At 56.6% G+C, this 17350-nt stretch overlaps 1 protein-coding gene across 3 annotated transcripts in view; it reads left to right on the top strand.

The window, feature by feature from the left end:
* The window catches only part of Kcnh2 (potassium voltage-gated channel subfamily H member 2), a 42798-nt gene that overhangs the window by 12023 nt on the left and 13425 nt on the right, over positions 1-17350 (top strand). Inside the window, 2 exon segments of one of the 3 annotated variants that reach the window (NM_001172973.1) lie at positions 2126-2219; positions 4827-5057. In NM_001172973.1, coding sequence (NP_001166444.1) covers positions 2144-2219; positions 4827-5057 — 307 coding nt within the window. In that variant the 5' untranslated portion in view covers positions 2126-2143. 3 annotated transcript variants of the gene reach the window in all.

The raw sequence follows: 17350 nt of genomic DNA, 5'->3' as shown, positions 1-17350 counted from the left end.
GCCAGGCCGGCTGAGTAGCTCCAGCCTTTCAGGGTCAAGTTGTCCTGTCCCCTCCATCTGGAGGGAAAGGCTTCACATATTCCCTTCCACTCTCTTCACAGGACCCATTCTCAGTCTTTACTCACTTTCTTTTGACCTCTTCTCCTGAAGAGAAGCCCCGCCCCCAACTCCCATGAAGCAGACAGCCTAGCAGCCAGGCATGTTAAGGTGTGGGGCAGGCAGGGGCTGGGTCAGCAGTAACCCAGATATATCGGGTTCTGATGCAAGTTGCAAGGTGGGGGAGCTCATGTCCCCAAAGGCCAGGCATCACCGGAGGTGGAGGGGCCTCAGGATGACTGTACAGACAAGAGCCTCTGGGCTTTTTTAGCATCAGCTGGTAGAGCCACCTCCTTCTCTCCCACTGGCTGCCTTCCTGAGTCACTGCCCACCCACCAGCAAAGAAAAAAGGGTGTCATCTGCTGGCCAGTGGCCCCGTTTGGCCTGGTGTTTGCATCTTCCTGCTCCTGGGCGGGCTGTGATAGTTGCATAGAGAGGTCTCCCGGCAGCCTTCCTTCCAGCGGCTTCCTTCCCTGCCCTTTGTTCCTCTCCTCCCCCCATCCTCAAGATGGTTCTTCCTGGTGACAAGACCCCATCCCTTGCTCCAAGGACAGTGGCAGCTGCAAGTCCTCAGGAGCCCCCACGTGGCCCCATCCATCCAGACAGGCCTCTGATCCGGGCTGCAGGCAGGGGAGGGGACCGGTGGCTAGGCTGCAGACTCCTCCCTACCCTGGCTCAGCTGTCAACACTCGCCTCCCGGCCTGTCCTGTCCCTTTCTGGCTGCTCACGCCTGGGACACTTAGCCAGGGAGACCCTTACCCAGAGCCAGCCAGGGATGGGCAGGCGGCCGGCAGACACCCTGCCTGCCCTTGAGCATCCCCGGGCCTCCTTGCCTAAATAAGGGAGCCGCAGCTGGAGCGAGCCAGCTGGCGGGGGAGGGGCCTGCGGCAGGCCAGGGTTTTCCAAGAGGTAGGGCCGCGGCAGCCGCTGCAGCGCCCCGAGCCCGCGGATTGGGCCTGCGAGGCCGCCCCGAGCTGCGGGGGGGTGGGGGGGGGCAGGGCATGTCTCTAGCACACGGGGATCCCCTTGCTGGAACCTCACGTTCAGGGGCTTCTTGATCTTGCAGCTTGGAGACAGCAACTCTAGCCAGCATGTCGCCCAGGGAGAGCCTCGAATAACCTCCCAGAGGGCCTTGTGTGCGGTGTGTGCTTGGGGGTACTCCTTCTAGGGCTCGACATCCTCACCCCAATGTCTGCTGGCTTGGGGCCTCCAGAGCGCCTGAACCTCCCCTTGCCCGGGTGTCCCTGACCATGGACTCGTCTGGGAGCATAGGCCCTAGCCTGCTTCCCACCGTGGGCTCCCAGCGCACACTGTGTACACAGCCGCTGCTTGGCCTCTCTCTCCAAACCAGGGTTCTCAGCACGCCGCCTGGGTGGGGGCGGAATCCCGACTCCCACTCCCCGGCAGCCCCCGAGCTGGCCGTAGCACCTGTCCCCCTGGGCGGCCCTCCCTAAGGATCCCCTCCCCCACCCCCTCCTCCTTCCCCTCTACCCTCTCCGCTGCAAGCGAGTCCTGGGGGCTCCGCCGCCGACAGCGGGGGGAGCGCTCGAACGGCTCAGCCAATGGGAAGCGCGGGCGCGCGGGGTGGGGGGGAGAGGGCGGTGCTGCGGGCGGGTGCGCGCGGCGGGCGGGGGGAGGCGGGGGCCGGAGCGGAGGGGCGCGCGCCGCATTAACCCTTGAGCGGCCGGGCCGATCCCCAGGCTCTGCCCCAGCCGCGGGCGCCGGAGCGGCTGTCGGCTCGGCGGGAGCCGGGAGCGCGGCGCGGGGACGCGGCGGCGCGGGGCCCGGGGCTCAGCTGGAGCCAGCAGACAGGTGTGCTGCCGGCGGGGCGGCCCCAGCTCTGCCGGCTGGAGGTCGGGCCCGCGATCGTCAGCCAGGCAGCCGAGCGGGGGGACCCGGCACCCGCAGTTCAGCCCCGGCCCCGCCCGTGCTCAGCTTGGCCGTGGGGTGCGGGGACCACGGCCCGGCCAGGCCACCCGAAGCCTAGTGCGGGGCCGGGCCGGGCCGGGGTGGGTGGGGGCCCGCCCGGCCCGCACATGGGCTCAGGATGCCAGTGCGGAGGGGCCACGTCGCGCCGCAGAACACCTTCCTGGACACCATCATCCGCAAGTTTGAGGGCCAGAGTGAGTGGGGGAGGGGGCCGCCGGGGAGGGGTCGGGGGGGCGGGTCGAGCTCTTCCCAGTGTGCATGGGGGGGCGTGCCCGGGCCGTGTGCAGCTCCAAGTGCGAGTCAGTGTGGGCTGGTGGGTCCAGACGCTCTAGCCAGGGACTGTGGAAGACAGACTTGGGGGGGGGGGCTTGGGCGTGGGACCAAGGGGGCCTTGTGTTGGGTCTTGGGGTGGAGGCTCATCTCAGACTTTTGGGACCGCGCAGACTGAGTGTGCAGGCCAGGGTGGCAGGAGAAGAGTGTGCAGGTGTCTCCAACTCCTGGTGTCTGGAGAGGATGGGATTGTGTGTGTGCCGGGACATGAGATTTATATGGCTCAAACTGTGGGACCCTAAAGTCCAGTATGTGTTCGATCTTGCCTGTGTGTGTTGTGTGTGAAGTGAAAGCTAAGGACGTGGACTTGGCTAGTCCTGATCTGCTCCTGAGTGTGTGGCAAGTCTGTAACTCTGAGCCAGTGTGTGACCCTGCATGGGCAGTTTGGAGGTGTCTGTGACATCGTTACAGAACTGTGGGTCCTATGGTGGGAAAGTGTCCTACAGCTGCCACAGCTCTGAGGCTCACAGGCTGGCTACAGTATTCCCACTCACTGGATTTTCCTGGGGTAGACACTGTCACCTTTTGGGGACTCTAGCACCCCTAGTACTGGCCTGGCAGGAGAGGTTTCCAGAAGTGTCCCAGGCTGGGTGCATGTTCTGGGCGTTTTGTGTCCCTGTCCTTAAGCCTGCATGTGCTACAGTGGGTGTGACTGCCACAGAGTGGGAGAGGGTGACATTCCTTGCCCATGACCGAGGGCACATAGGACAGGACAGCCAGTGTTTCTAACTGTGGTGGGGCCAGGGAGGAGGGGTCAGTGGGGAGGCAGCATTGTCTCCAGGGAGGAACAGGATGATCCTGAGGGGGTGGAGTCTGTGAAGGGATAGAGGACCTGGGGGTGGGGGTGGGCCCTGGACTTTCCTTCCCAAAGGCTCCAGATGCTGGCTGTGTAAGCACAGAAAGAACCTGGGAAGATGTGGGCTGGGATTTGGGAGGTCAGGCTTCTGGTCCAACCTTTGCCACTGACTGCTGTGACCTTGAGTGACTCTTCTCTTTCTGGGACTAGTTTCCACCTCTGTGGTTCCCCTGGGCTGGTGTTCAGGATGTGGGGGTGGGGTGGGGCTTGCCTTCGAAGAAACTTCTCTCCCAGGCTGTGAATGAGGACAAGGGACAGCTTTCCTTGTGTGTGTGGCTGGTGCTCTGGACTGCCTTGGGTTGAGGTGGGAATGGAGACAGGAAAAGGGCCTGATGTTGATGCCTACCTGGGAGTTTCGGAGGACCTTGGGAACTGATTTCCGGATGACCTAACTCCAAAAGTAATTTCCTCGAGGTTTAGGGAGAGGAGCTGGAGTAAGGTGGAAGAGGCCAGACCTCAGTGGCCTGGACCTGCCTCTAGGCACCCTGCCTCAGCAGCTGGGCCTTGCCAGGGGCTTGCCCAGGCCTGCAGGCTGATGGCTGTGCCTGCTGGGGAGGGGTAGAGGAAAGAAAGAGTGCCAACTGTTACTGAAAGCCCTACATGAAAGGGGCCAAAGTGGCCCCAACTTCTGTTTATAGAAAGCTCTTATTTGTGGAGCATCTTGCCTGGTGCAAGCTGTGGGCTGCAGCTTAGCACCAGCCTGGTTCTTAGGGCAGCTATGGGCTGGGGAACCCAAGTCTGGCTGCCATGGGTTCACTGGGGACTTTCTCCTTGATCTGGCCAATGAAGATCCTGAGGTGGCCTCACATTCCTTGGGAGGGGCCCCTTTCGGGGCCTGTGTCCTTACAAGTGGGCCAGTAACTGAGGTTTGTGGTGAGGCTCCATGGATTTCCAGGGTTTGGAGTTGGAGGTCCCTTTCCTTGTTCCCTGTGACCTTGGGCTTCTGCCTGTGACTCTCCAGCTATTCCTTTGCCTTCTGTCAGAGGAGGCTCAAAAGCGGCTCTGTCATTTACGAGCTGGGGACTTGGGTAGAACTTCTCCAGATCCTGTTTCTTCATCTGTAAACCGAGGACAGTGGCACCTACCTCGGGGTAGCAGAGTCCCTCTTCCTCTCTGATTGCCTCACAGTTACTTGGAGCGCCCCAGAACTGGGATCAGGGATAAAAAAGAGGAAGCAGGAGCCAGGAAGCTGGAGCAGGGGGCCGCTGGGCGCCATCTCGGGCCCTTCCCGGGCTCCCTCTCTAGGCCCAGTGTTTATCCTTTGGCCGCGGCTGCTGACACGCGTTGCTGACACCCGCCAGGCTGGCCTGGGCCCCGGCGCGGAGGGGGCGGCTGGCAGCTGGCGGCCTGCCAGGGGAAGCCACGCAGCCAGCCTGCGGTCGGGTAGGGAAGGCAGGGGGCGCGCCTGCTGGCTGTGCCCTGTCGCAGCACCTGTGTTGGGACGCGGTTGCGTTCGCTTCCTGCTGGGGACCCCAGTGTCCGCTGCTGTGCTCCCTGCAGCGGGGAGCATTATGCTACCTGGGTGTGACGAGGGAATGTGGGGGCAGGGCTGGGAGCCCTCTAGGCCAGGGTCTCCGCTCACGTGCGCGCTCATGCCTGCCCCCTCCCCACCCAGGCCGCAAGTTCATCATCGCCAACGCCCGCGTGGAGAACTGCGCCGTCATCTACTGCAACGACGGCTTCTGCGAGCTGTGCGGCTACTCGCGGGCTGAGGTGATGCAGCGGCCCTGCACCTGCGACTTCCTGCACGGGCCGCGCACACAGCGCCGCGCCGCCGCGCAAATCGCGCAGGCCCTGCTAGGGGCTGAGGAACGCAAAGTGGAGATCGCATTCTACCGGAAAGATGGTAGGCGGGGCCCTGGGGGGCGTGGCAAGGGGCGTGGCCTGGGCTGGGCGGGGAAGGGATTGGGGGCTTGGGGCAGAGGGTAAATCAGGTAGGTTTCGAGGGGCAGTACCCAAGACGGGGTGTGGTGTGTGCCAGCTGGGCGGCACTATCAGGGTCCCCACCTAACTCTGATGGATGATTTTTGGGGTGTCTATAGGACTGCTAAACCAAGGACCTGGCCCCTCTGGTTCATTCAGGGCAGGTGTGGCTGAGAATGGCAGGTGGTGTCCCAACATAGGTCAAGTTAGGCTCTGCCAGGTGACTGGTCTGGGAAGATGTCACCACGGGTGAGGCAGGACAGGGCTATAGGACTCTCTGTCTATTGCTCCTTTTCTCTGCCGCACTTCAGCCTTCAGCGGCACCTGGGGAGAGCTGTGTGGTTGTCCTACGACCTCAGTTTCCTTGTTTCCACTGTTGAGCGCCTGGGAGCGCCACCCCCTCCTGCGCCAGGTGTTTCTTTTCAGCCACAGCCTCACAGTCCAGCTGCTCTAGGCTTCCGGAGAGCAGAGCAGAACGGGGATGTGATAAACAGAGCCGCCGGGCGGGGCTCCTCCCACACTGCTCTGCCGTGTTGGGGTGGTGCAGGGGGCGGGGCCCTGTGGGCAGGGGAGAGCTGCAGCTCGGTACCTCGGCTACACAGCTTACAACCTGCTGCCCACTACTTTATGAGGCCAGCTCGGAGCTGGGCACATAGAGCCATCTGCAGGAAGACCAGGTTTTGTCTTCAGGGGCGTGTCCTCTGCACAAGGAGTTCACTGTGCCCCTAGGCATGCTGGAGGGTATCTGATGGTCCTGCAAAGGTCTGCATCCTCCATGCCGTGCTTTTGTAGGTGCAGTCTGTGGCATCGCTGGACTGCACTGAGTGACGGTGGGGCCACTGTGGCCCTGGAGAAGAGGGTTCACTCACAGCTCATCCCCTTTGACTGGTCGGCAGGGAGAGACTGTGGGATGGTTTGTACCTTCTGGACACGGGTCACTTCTGTTATCTTGTGCAATCTTCACAATAGCCTTGAGAAACAGAGACTATTTTTATGTCCGTTTTTTTGGATGATGAAACAAGTTCAGAGAAACCAAAAAAGTTTCCCGGAAGTCACACAGCTAGCAAGTGTCAGCTCTGGGCATGGAGTCGGTATCTCTCTGACCAGAGCTACTATACTTGCTGCTGTCTGCCATATCCTGAAAATGACCCTGGACACTTACAGGTCTGTTTTTATGCTGTGCAATGTTTTTTGCCAAGACCTTTAGATCAAAAATGCTGTGCAATGTTTTATGTGAAGTTTTATTTTAAAGTTTGCAGACCATTGGTGTAATGAAAAGACACATAAATCCCAGATTTGAGACTAAAGTGGAAACTTGTATAATGATGGTCAAGTTGCTGGACTTTCTGAACTGTTTCCTCTTCTGGGATAAAGTGCTCACAAAGGAACCTCAGGAAGGTACCAGGATGTTTAGGGAGTGTTCACAATAGGGCCTAGCTCTACAAATTTCATGCCAACCCTCGTGCTGCCAGTGCTCATGCTGGCAGATCTCCTTGGCAGCGGGGTCTGGAGCTGTTAGGGTAGAGCCAGTTTTCCTTCTGGCTGGCTCCTTCCTTCCAGGCTGGCTCCTTTGGGATAGCACAGGTGCAGGACCCCTCTCCAGAGGAGCTACTGTGGAGTCATGGTGACTGTGAGGATCACCTAATTGGGCCTACTTGAGTTCCAGATGGAGAAACTCTGGGAAACAGAGGTCAGGTTACCAGTGCATTAATGCAGGCAGGGTGCCTAGCACTGGGTCCCCACCCAACATCAAGTTCTTCACCTTTCTAGGTTACTACTCCACAAGGGTGTGGCGACCCAGAAAACCCTATACCAACTGCTACCACCTGCCCCCTTCTTTGCACTTTCCATGGGGATCGGGTATCTCCTGTTGTCTAGCAGCTGGCCTTAGCCCTCAGGCACCAGGGCCCCTCTTATCCTGGCCCTGGAGACTGAGGATGGTACTGGTTTTCTCAGCCTCCCTTTGCCTAGCGACAGTTCTGGTGCCTCTCTGTGGAGTGACTTGACCTGGGCGGCCTCTGCAAGCTGGTGCACGGGCCAAGTAGAGGCGAGGAAAGAATGCCAGTGTCACCTCCTGTTTTTGCCCAGGGCTTTACCAGGGTCTCTGCCTGGGCCAACCCTGGGGGAGTGGGTCCAGGGCTGCAGCCCCAGGGAAGCAGAGTGGCGGGGAGGAGACAGGGCTTTTTGCTGGCAGCCACCACCAAGGACAGCTGTGCCGTATCGGTGCCTCCAGCCCAGCTCTGTGCAGTCTCAGGGCCTAGAGCCAGACAACCCCATTATTTAGTTGCTGGGGCTGCTGGGAGGTGGGGAGGCTAGACTGGGGGAGTGTGGCTGGAGGAAGAGACACAGTGTGCCCATGCCCAGGGTTCACTGGCTTTGCACTGACACCCTTCAGTGTCAGACCTAGGATAAAGTTGGAATTGCAAGCAGAGCCAAGGCATGTGGCACTAGCAGGCTGTGATGTCCTTGGGGAGGTATCTTGGGCAGCAGGTGCTGGCTGGGTACACACCTGCGCCCCCACATTGCTGTCGCTTGAGCGGATGTGGCTTCTCTCCTATCATATCCCAGGAGGTCCCCTCTCCCCCTTCACTTCTGTCTGTTTTTCGTTCCTGTTTCTCTGCACCACGCTGCCTCCCCGTGGCTTGCTCTGCTGGCCCTATGGGCCCCATCCTCTTGGGAGCCCTTCCTCCCCACACTCAGGCTCCCTACCTTTGTCCCTGGCTGACCTGCTGGTCACCTGGTCCCTTTGATCTTTATCTCCTTCCCCCTGTACCTCTCTCTCTGTCTTTGTTCAATATCTTGCCTTTCTTCCTCTCCTCTGTGACCTGTGCCACTCTGGGTCTGTCCCAAAGGTCCTATCTGTCTCCCCATACCTCTGATGGTCCTGGCCATATTGCCATGTCCCTATGTCCCTGGAGCCTGTGGGTGGGCAGATGGGGGTGTCTCTGGAGAAGAGTCTATTGGCTTCTCCATTCTAGCTGCAGGCCAGTTGCTGTGGCAACAAGGTCAGAGGGCCCCCACTGAAACAGCTTATGCTGCAGCTGGGGGAAGGGGTGGAGACCTAGGATCCAGGATGCTCCCCAGTGCACTGTGCCTCCAGGACCCAAGAGGTGGCCAGATACTGGCTGGGCTGCTATTCTGTGACTCAGGCCTTGGGCTCCTATGGGCTCAAGGAGGCTGCCCCTGGTACTGGCTTTCTGCTGCTGGATCTCCCACCATCCTCTACACCCTGGGCCTTTTTCCCAGTCCTCTTGCTCACCTTCTGCACTCTTCCCTGTCCCCTTAATTTGGAGGTCCTGTCTTCCTTTCCCACTTCCTACATCCAGTCCCCTGTGTGGGTCTGCATTGGTGAAAAGGAGAAATCTCCTTGAAGTAGGAAGTCCTGAAGCTAGGCAGGTGGAGGTCAGAGGTTGGTGACCAGCTGTGTTTATCCTCTTGATATGAGAAGCAGCCCTCAGTGACCGTGGAGGATCTGGGAGCTTAGATACAAGGGATTTATTTACCATGGGGCTGAAGGCCATGGTGGGGCGGCTCCCTTCATCTTGGTAGGGATGTCCCTCTTCTGGCTGGGACCTGGTGCCTCTCGCCTTCTGAGCTACACCGGGGCAGGCTGCCCTGGCCTTCTGGGGAAAGGGGGAGGTTCCTGTCTGCCCTCCCTGTGCCCTGGGCCTGGAGAGTTGAAGTGTGGCTCCCTGTTGTGTCTCCGGAAGGCCTGAGAGGAGCTATGTAAATATTTGTGCAGAGCTGTCTGGTTGGAGGCAGAGTCATTGGTGGCCTTGAGGTCTGAGGATGGTGCCGGGGGCAACAGGAAGGTGTTTTGGGGTGTGAGAAGGGGTGAGCTGGGGCCTCTTTTCTGCCTAGAGGTGGCTTCCTATGTGGTGTGATTTGAGGGTTTCAGGAAAGCCCTTTCACCCCTAAATACTTACCGGAGGGTCCCCAGCACTTCACCTTGGGCTGAGTATTGTCCTTTTCTTAAAAGTCAGTCTCGTGGGTCCCTGTGAAGGGGCAGGAGTCTGAGCAGTGTTTGGCTTCAAAGTGAGGGGTTAGCAGAACTTCCTACCTGCCTTGCATGGAGGGTAGGGGGACCTGGGATGGGCACTGGGTGTGGGAGAGGCTCCACTGTCCCCCTGCCCCATAAAGACCTCTGTGCTGTGTCCTGGGCTTGGCTTCCCACAAAGCTGGCTCCTGTTTGCTCACTTGTCTGCTGGCCTAGAAGCATCTAAGGGCCGCGGTCTCCCTAGATCCCAGCTCTGAATGAGCTTGCTTTGTCTGTCTTCCCTCTGTAGGCTTGTTTTCTGCTGTGTCTCTGTGGCTCAGGATAGTGGGAGCTGTACAGGTCTGCTGAATGAATGAGTGAATAAATCAATGAATGAATGAGGTGGGTAGTGCTGTGGGGGAGACAAGAGACTTGGGGCATTTCCATCCTGGTTACAGACCTGCTGTGTGACCATGGGCAGGTCACTTCCCATCTCTGGTTTCTTTTCTGAAAGGCCTTGGGTCGGATAAGAACACTAGCGAGGAGGCCTTGCAGGGGAGAGGGAAGTTGTCAGGCCAGAGGAAGGTGGGACTGGGGGACCTGTTGTTGCGGGGAGACACTGTGGTGCAGGAAGGGCATCTGGGGGTTCAGTTAGGAGGGCCTAGGAGGCCAGGTATGGGGACAAAGCTTACAGCTGTCAAAGAGAGCACAGTGGGGCAGGGAGACAGCAGCTGCCTGGCAGTGTAGCACCCTTGTGAATGCCTGTTATGCTTTGCATACTGGGGCCCACGCATACTGGGGCCCGCGCCTCTGTACAGGTGGGCCCCACAGTGCCCTCGGAAGTAGGATTCTTTGGCAGGAGGGAGGCTACTTGCAAAGGCTGAGGAACTTGCCCAGGTTTACCCAGCTGCTGGGTACCTAGGGGACTGGAGCTCAGGGGTCCCCAACTCCAGAGTCCCTCCAGGTGTGGGCCATAACCTGCACAGGTGGCCTGGCCCCAAAGTCCCTGTGGGTGTGTAATGGTCTCAGTCCTGGTCTGCTGATGAGGACTGCAGCACCTGTCCCCTGCATCCTGTGGGTGAGGGTGTTCTTCAGATATTCACAAGCAAAGAAGCTCACTGTCCTGAACTCACTGTCCTGCCAGGTAGCAGGGTATCACCCACATGCGACTGGGGAAGTGAGCGTACCCACCCTGAGCGCTGATCAGTACCCCTGTCTGTCCCTCAGCTTCCTTCCCAGGCTTCTGCTGGCCCAGGTCCCAAATGATGGAAACCCCAGCAAGCACTTATGTTAGCAGTTTTTCCTTCTCTTTTATTTTTTTGTTTCCTTTCATCTTGCACCCCGGTATGCTTAGGCTCCCTATAGGCAACCATTCAAATGTACTTACTGTGAACATGTTGCTTGCATATGTTCTTGCAAATGTGTATTTTGTCTGGATAGATACATATAGATTTAATTTATGCAAATGATACTGTGCTGTGTTATACTCTGGCATTCACTTTTCTGAAGCAGGAGTGTGTCTGCAAGCTCCATAGTGTTGCTGCTTGATGTCTAGTCTGTAGCTTCCCACTGTGGGGATCCTTTGTGCGTTACCTGCCCACTCCCAGAGACGCTGGTGCAGTGAGAACCCTGTGTGTGCCCTTCTGGCCATGTGTGAGGCTTTCTGCGGGGCCCATGTGCGGAAGTGGGATGGCAAGGCTGGGTTGCAGGACACGTGGACCTTTAACTAAGTACTGCCTGACTGTGTACCCAGTCGGCTGCACCCACCCTCACCTGAATGGAGCCTGAATTTCCTCCATCTCCAGATCTCTGCCACATTTGGCATTTTTGCCATTCTAAAAGATGAAAATGCTATCTTGATGTTTTCATTTGCACTTCTTTGATTTTTAGTGTCTCTTAGGCTTAATAGCCTTTCGGGATTGGTTTCCTGGGCATTGTTTACGTATGTCTTTTGCTCATTTTTTTCTATTGAGACTTGTTTTTGTTTCTGTGGATTTGCCTGAGTTGCTTGCATAATCTAGAGATACAAATGCATTTTCAGTATATAGCTCCAGATATTAATTACTCGTTGAATTGAAATACTGCAAATCTCTACTCTTTTTCAGTCTCTGTCCAATTTATACAGCAGAGATGATTTTGTTTTGGTGGGGATGGAACCCAGGGCTTAAGTGTGTGCATATGAGGCAGCCACTTTATCACCCAGCCTTTCAGAAATTTTATTTTTGGAACAAAGTCTTTTTTAAACTATTTAGGCTTGCCTTAAATTTGTAATCCTCCTGCTTCAGCCTCCTGAGGAGCTGAGATTATAGGTATGTACCACTTCACCCAATTTTGATATAAAGGAATCACTGACTTAGAGCTTTTTTGTTCTTTTGAAGTCTTACTGAGAAATCCTTCTCCATCCTCGGCTGTAGGTCTGCCTTTTTAATTGTCTCACCTTTCTCTAGTGGGACTTGAAGCCTTGAGCCTTGCTTGGATGTGGTGTAGAGGAGGGATCAAGTTTTATTTTTTCCGTGTAATGAGCCAACTTTCCCGAGACATTCAGCCCGTGTTTTTCCATTGGCTTGTGGGGCCACCTTTCCTATGTTAATGTCCCACATAGCCATAGATCAGTCTCTCCGCATTCTGTTCCAAGTATTTGTTTTTGCATCAGAACCACATTTAAAAACAACAATAAAATGGTGATGCTTATGTCTCAGTACTGGTAAAGCAAGACTTCTCTGTTCTTTTTTGATACTCGACACAATTATTTCTAGGTCTTCTTCCTTATAAACTTTAGGGAACATTCATTGAAATCTTGGAGAGAAAAAATATGCCCACCTGAGTATTGACGGAATTATATTGTTTTTATAGGTTAATATAGGGTGAATTGATCCCTGCATATTAGTTTCAGTCAAAAGTTTAGACTGTCTCTTCATTTACCAGATAATTTCTATATCTTTTATTAGTTTAAAACTTTATTTTATTTTTCCACTTGTGAGTTCTTGGTCAACCCCTAGCTACTTTATAGTTTTTGTTGCTGCTGCAAAAAGCATCGTATTTTCGACTCTGTTTTCTAGTTGTTTATTGCTGCTGCCAAAAAATGCTAAGTACTTTTTTTGTGGACTGATCTTGTAGCTGGTAACCCTGCCGAAATCTCTTCTCAGCTTTAATTGTTTATCTTTGGATTTTGTCAGCTCTCTGGGGGAGATGACCCTATTGTCTGCAAGTAAAGCCAGTTTTTTGGATTATTGTCTTGTATTTCAGTGTGTGCCTGACTTTAGGAGTTTACACTGGTACTTGCCTTTCCTTAGGAGTCTTTCAGAGACCCATGACAGGGCAAACCTGAGAGAAATTGTTGTCTTAATGATGGAGAAGGTGTGGCCCACTCAGAGACCTATGGTAGGGCTGGAATTGGGACAGGCTTTGTTTATCAAGGCTCTCTGGGGTTACACCGGGAGCCAGTAGGTAGATCTAGAAGCTTACAAGGCACCAGAGGAAGGGAGGGAACACTGGCTTCACAGGTTGGGGCAGCTCCATGTGCAGGCTACATGTGTGGGGTCACACCAAGGCACCCGAAGGGACCCGAGATTCAGTTGTGTTACACCTGGTGTACCCTGCTTCTTCTCTTCCCCCAGGTCCAAGCATCAGCCTCTGTTTTGTGGTAGTTGGTGACCAGATTAATGTTGCTTCTGAGAAAGACACCTGACTTCCCATAGTGCCTTTGTCTGCCTTCCAGACACAGGACAGGGGACCCTGAGGATTTGCAATGGTTGAATTCTGTCCTGAAAGCATCTTTGGTCCTGCATGTTGGAGGGAGGCAAGAGTGTAGAGATACAGTGTTCATACCCTAGAACTACAGGCTACCACCCCTGAGGCCACTGGCAGTCCCTCCCAGGACGTTTACCCAGCGGCTCCCCCAAAGCCAGGCCCTCTGGCTTCAATCCCCAGAAGGATGGGAGGGCAGGGCACTATGGCCAGTCCTCTAAGACTGTGGATGGAGGTGTGGGGCAGCTTTTCCCATTCACTATGACCTTGTCTCACTTTCCCAGGGCCTCTTAGAAGAGAATCCCCAGCATGCCCCCGGGGTGGGGTTCCCGTGTAGGTTCTGATGCCTGCAGAGGCCCTGGGCTCCCTATGGATAGCACTGACAGGGGCGGCCGAAGGAGTTGGTCTAGAGGTGTTGCTTCTGTGACAGTTAGGTCTGGCTTGGGGTCCCCAACCCTGCCTGGCAAAGAGTGTTCCCCAAGGCTGCATTTCTTGCTCCTGGACCTGGGAGCATAGATTGGTTTCTCTCTTACATATGTGTACACATGCACATATGGTCAGCCTGAGGTTCCCCAGCTCCATCCCCTGGGCCTGTGCTGTCCGTTGCTTTCCCTCGGGCCCTGGCTGCCTATGAGAGTGGTGTTAGCGACACGGTGGCCCCTGGCCAGGAGCGGCTCCTGCTGCATCTTCCTGTCGCTGCCACCAGGCTAAATATAACCTGACACTGCACAGCCCTGGGCTGCAGCTCCGGAGACAGGCTCTGCCTGGGGGCGGACAGGCCCGACTGTGGCCCCAGATTCCTGCCCTCAGCGTGACTTTGGGCCCGTTCCGGGTACGGCTCTTCCTGCTCAGAGGGAGGCAGGGAAGCAACCAGGATGAGATGCTCGAGGTCACCTTCCCTGCAGGGACCCGCCACACTGCCTCGTTATGGCTTGGACGCTTCCGCAAGGCCATCTGTCACCTCATCTGGTACCCAGCACAAAATCACTTGTCCCCACTCTACCCACAGCATAAGCTCAGAGAGGTGGGCACTCTGCCGACAGCCACACAGCAGAGGAGATGGAGGGCACACGCCCAGCTTTCCTGATGGCTAGGCAGAGTGGCTTCGCCTCCCTGGCTTCTCCATTGTGTGAATTACTCCCTTCCTCCATGTTGTCCTCTGCACCAAACTGGGGCTGCATGGAACACCGGCAGGCTGGGGGCTGTCTCGTGGGCCACCTTTTCCTCAGTGAGTGCTTCCCTGTGTGGGTGCTCAGTGAGGTCCTCGGGGTGGTGAGGGAGCCACGAGCCCACCTGGTGTATGTGAAACCCTAGGAGTCTGCCATGGCTGCTCGGTCTTCTGCAGGACCCTCCGTCCTCTGCCAGCTGCTGTCAAAGCCATGTGTGGCTCCTTCCGGGACTCAGCTTGGGCCAGCTGTGCCAGAGGTGGGAAGTCAGGTTTGGGATGCTCCGTGGTTCTCTTACCCCCGGCACTTTGGGATCCTGGGCAGGGACACTGGGCGAGGATGCCTTCCCAGGTGTCAGCGGACACCATGAAAGCAAGCCAGGAGTTGTGTGCTGGTAGCAGGAACATTTCGTGGTGCCCAGATGAGCTGGACCTGCTGTGCCTGGGTGTGACCAGGCCTGGTGCTCCCAGAGAGCCCCTCCCACTGTCCTTTCCCTGCTTAGTGACCTTCAGTGAGCCGCATGACCTCCGGAGCTGCTGGGAGAGAGTGACTGCTTGCTGGCATGTGGCTGCCAGTCTATGCCTGCCTCCCTTTCTGGGTGTTCATCTCCAGAAGGTCAGGCAGGGAAGGCGCCTCACCCAAAGCTGGCTTTCTCTAATGGGGCTGGGCTGACAGGAAGAGGATGGCAGGATGTGTTTTGGCACCAGTGACATAGCTTAGCTGGCCCCGGGAACCTGTCCATTGCTGAGACCTGTCTACCATGTCCTCCCCTCCTCCTCGTCAAGTTTATGGAACCCTTCCTTGAGTCAGTCCCTGCTCCCCACCCTATTAAATCATTTCACCCCTGTGGCCCTGTGGGGTGGGCATGATCATTTGTGTCACAGATCAGCATGCTGGGAGGATGAGTGGCAGGCTTCAGGACCCTCCACAATGATGACAGGGCACAAAGGCCACCTGACTTTACAGCCTGTGCCCCCTTCCCTCCCAGAAGGGAAATCCGAGTCCAGTTGACCCCATCCAGTAGCCGTCCTGGCTACCCTCTCCTTCCCCAGGTTCCTGCTGCCTGGGAGCATGGGCCGTGCCTGCCCCAGAGTGGCTCTCAGCGGAACTGCAGCTTAGCCTGGCTCCCAGCCACCTGGCCCTTCCTAAGGCTTCCTCTGAGCTGCCCTGGGTGAGCTGGGCCACTGGTAGGAGCCAGGGCAAGTGTGAGGGAGAGGAAACAGATGAGGGTTTGGGAACTGGGTGAGGCAGAATCTGGGGTGCATGGGTGTGCCGTATGGTTGGTGCACTCTTAGGGCAGCTCGGCTGCTTCTCTGCCAAGCAGTTCCACACCGAGGACACCCTGAGCTGCTGTTTGCCCCATGTGGATGCCTCCACACCCATGGGCCCTGCCTTTGGCCTGGCTGACCTTCCCCTGCTGCCAGGGACCCCCACTTCTCAGGCTCCCAGTCAGTGATGGGAAGGGGTCCCAGCTGGCAGGTTTGGCAGAACAACTGACATCGGTGGTGTGGCAGCTTGCAGAGGACCGAGCCCAGCAGGCAGCTGAGACAGTGCCACAGAGCTGGGGCCTCCGGCGAGACCCCACTTTCTCTGTTTCCAGCAATCTTCCACCAGATCTCTCCCTGCTTCAGCCATCAGCCGGGGCTGGGAAGGGTCACATTTTTGGAATAACCAGGCCATTGACAGGATTATGTGACAGGAAAAATGTCTTGAATGTCACTGCAGAGAGGGGACTGAGGTATCTGTGCATGAATGTGTTTCGGGATGTGGGAGAGGATCCTGCCGTAAGGGAGGCTTAGCTTCAATATTCTGCACTGGAGGGTTTATTATTTATTTATTTACTTTTAGGTGCCAGGGTCCTTGTCTGGGCAGGCTTCAGAATGCAGAGCTGGCTTCTCTTGCTGCATAGCCTGGACTGAAGTGACCGCAGAGTGCCGGGGACTGAAAGTCAGAATTTCTGGGACTCTGTCTTAGTGACAGAGTTTCCAAACCATCTGGAAGGATTGGGATCTACTTGGTTCCCGACTCAAGGGCTTGGGTTTCTAAGGTCCTGGAGTGAGTGAGTGCTGGGGTCTCTGGAACTGAGATTTCCTGGTCTCCGGCCTCTCTAGAGGAGGCCAATCTGTGCTCAGGCCGCTGCTGGCCATCACCATATTAGGGCATAAACTCCAGGCAGCTGTCTGGGTGCCAAATGGGCTCCAGCTGGATCCAGCCCCCTGCCGCTCCAACACCACAGCTGTGTGTCAGAGGCCAGAGGTCAGAGGCAAGAGCGGCTGTTGGAGAAAGACCCAAGCAGATCCCCTGAGCTTAGGTCCCCTGGCAGAGCTGTGAGAGCCTGGGATGTGGTGAGTGGCAAGGCTGTGGGCCCTCTCAGCTCCTCTGAGGCCTGGCCCTTACCTTGGTGTCACCTGTTACATTAGTTTTGGGACTTTGTTCTGCTAGATTGTTGGTCTGCTTCAGTCCATTCATAAGGAGCCTACTTGGGAGCATGGCCAGTGTCTCCCCTGGGAGCCAGGCCTGTGTGTTTCCACTGGCCTTCGATATCACCCTCCCCCCCACCTTCTCTGGCTGGTAGGTATCAGGCACCCCTTCCAGTCCGAGGGGTGCCAGCTCTGCCCTGACTCAAATCCCTGCAACCCCCCACTCCCATGGTCTGCGATAGGGCTGTGGTGACAGGGTACAGAGGTAAGAGAGGTGAGCAGAAGGGACTGCAGGGGACCACATATCTTGCGACCCCTACCATGACCACTGTGGGTCCCCATTACTGTAGGCCAACGCCCATGATTCCAGGTACAAGGCCCTTTGAGGGGACGTGGAGATTGGGAGGTACAGAGGGCAGGAGGTGGGGGGGGGGAAGCAAGATAAGAAAAGACCTCCAAAGATGGGAGAAGAACAACATGCCTGGGTGCCATGGAGGAGCAAGTCATCACTGTGTCCTCTGGATTCACTAAGGGTGACTTCCTGGGGGTGGGGCTCTGAGCTGGGACTTCACTGGGGCTGAGGGCTCCACCTAAGGTAGAGTCTTTCAGAAATCAGCTTGGTGGTGGGCAGTGTAAGACGGGGAGCTGAGGGGCACCAGTGAGCTGACTTGGTCTGGTAGGAGGGCTGTGGGGGACTGAGAGAGATGCTCGGTGCGGGAGGGGAAGAAAAATCAAAGGGAGGAAGCCAAGGAGACACAGATGAAAGATTTGGAAGCAGGGCTTTGGTGAAGGATCAGTTTTCTTTAGTTCTACTACGGCACAGACCAGTGCTTCTGTGAAACCCAAGATTGCATGCTTGGCTGCTGTGCCAATGCCAAGTTCCTGTAAGCTTTCGAAACTCTTCCTC

This window comes from Cavia porcellus, unplaced genomic scaffold (genome assembly GCF_034190915.1).
Source record: "Cavia porcellus strain 051 isolate PalLab524CR breed Dunkin Hartley unplaced genomic scaffold, mCavPor4.1 scaffold_6, whole genome shotgun sequence".
Taxonomy (NCBI): domain Eukaryota; kingdom Metazoa; phylum Chordata; class Mammalia; order Rodentia; family Caviidae; genus Cavia; species Cavia porcellus.
Note: the sequence above shows the minus strand (reverse complement) of the source record. Positions and strands in the feature narration are given on the sequence as shown.